We start from the raw sequence: 1,735 nt of genomic DNA on the forward strand, positions 1-1,735 counted from the left end.
TGAGAAAATCCTAAATCAAAAATGTCCCCTAAAGTCTTCTTAAAACCAAAAAACAGTGTTAAGATGGGAAAGAATGTCTTCCTTGAGCAGTGGGCTTTTTAGTGATCAAATTGTCAATAGCAACTTGAAAGAACATGTGCATTTACGTTTATGCTAAAGGACGACGGGAACAGCTCCAAAAAGAAGGGTGGCAATGCTTGTACAACTCGAAGAATGTAATCAATATCACTGAATTGTGAATGTGAATCTAGTCAAGTGGTGTATGTTTTGCTGGACATATTCTGCACAAAAACAAAATAAATAAATTCTTTAAAAAAAGAAAATACTGTGGAGAACAATCCTACTCTGACACACATGGAGTTGCCATGAGTCACAATCAACTCAAATGCAACTGGTTTTTACATTTAGAATTATTTAAATGGAATTATACTATATGTTATCTTTTTATTGGGCTTCTTTCAATCAGCAAATGCTTTTAAGATTAATTTGTATTTATTTTTTAATTTATTTATCATTATTTCATTTCATTTTATTGTGGAGTGATTTTACACGTTACGAATATACTAAAAATTATTTATCCATCACCAGCTGAAGACACTGACATTGTTTATGGTTTTTATAGTAACATAAAATATATTTACTAGATAAAACTCAATATCCCTTAAAATCAAATGAGTTCCACCAATAAGACATTCAAAGCGTTACTCTAATATAGTTTACAATAAAGTCAAAACTTGCTTTTTTCTACTTATTGTTACAAAGTCAATGTTTCCTGCTAGTATAAATCTGCTGATAATTCCCAGTGTTGTCCCAGGACAATACAACTCCTAATGTTCCTGTAACATATTTTATTGCTTTTGCTAAATCATTTATCATGCTCCTCTGGGAAACTTTTACTTCAGCTTTTTTTTTCACAATACACTACAGTGTTGTACTTTACTGCTAATAATTAATGCATTTGGAAGATTAATTCCCAGATTCCCAGAGAAGACTTTCTTCCTTTTTTTTTTTTTTTTTCAGTAGGTTCTCTTGAGGCTGTAGTATGTAGGAAATGATAAAACGGTAGCATTTGAATAGGTGCGTTTGTTAATGCTGTATTTCTTTACTTGGCAGAGTTGCTTACCTCGTATCATGATTTCCTGATATTTTCCATTTTCCATTTTTATTTTATTTTATATTTAAGGATATATATCGATTTTGATTTCTTTGGATGATAGCAAACTCATTGCAACACTTTTCATAGGAGTTATTAAAAAATAATTTCACAAAATTCCACTTTGCAGCATAGAAGTTGGCTATCCATTGAAATCATTGATAACTGAGTCCCAAGCTTTATAGTGAGTATGAATTTGAGGAGAAGTGGAAAATCTTTAGAAGCATAACATGCACACATTGTCTTTTCTCAAAAAATGGGTAACAGATTGGTAATAAATCTCATTTAAATAATAAAATTTGATGGTCCTTTTACAAATTTAGAAGTGAGACACATTATCTATACTTATGTTAGTACACATTTCTGCTATGCATGCATGGAGGAGCAATACATTCCAAGAAAGTAAGTCAACTATAATTTTAACATCAAAATCAGAAATTAAGGTAAATATATAGGAAGCCAAATTCACCAATATAAATTTGACTACTGAATTGTTTAATGTTTTATAAATTTTTTAATGGAAGAGTAATTTTATGATTATGCATAGCATGGATGGTACCGTGTGCATAATCATATAGTGTT

At 30.3% G+C, this 1,735-nt stretch overlaps 1 protein-coding gene across 1 annotated transcript in view; it reads right to left on the bottom strand.

Annotated features, from left to right (window-relative positions):
• Positions 1 to 1,160, bottom strand: part of LOC103204389 (olfactory receptor 6C6-like) — a gene marked incomplete at its 3' end in the record, with an annotated part of 7,920 nt that extends 6,760 nt beyond the window's left edge. The window contains exon 1 of the mRNA XM_007949587.1: positions 1,124 to 1,160. Coding sequence (XP_007947778.1) covers positions 1,124 to 1,160 — 37 coding nt within the window. The remainder of the gene's footprint in view (positions 1 to 1,123) is intronic.
• Positions 1,161 to 1,735: the final 575 nt, after the last annotated feature.

This window comes from Orycteropus afer, unplaced genomic scaffold (genome assembly GCF_000298275.1).
Source record: "Orycteropus afer afer isolate SDZICR_OR568_19922 unplaced genomic scaffold, OryAfe1.0 scaffold00247, whole genome shotgun sequence".
Lineage (NCBI taxonomy): Eukaryota > Metazoa > Chordata > Mammalia > Tubulidentata > Orycteropodidae > Orycteropus > Orycteropus afer.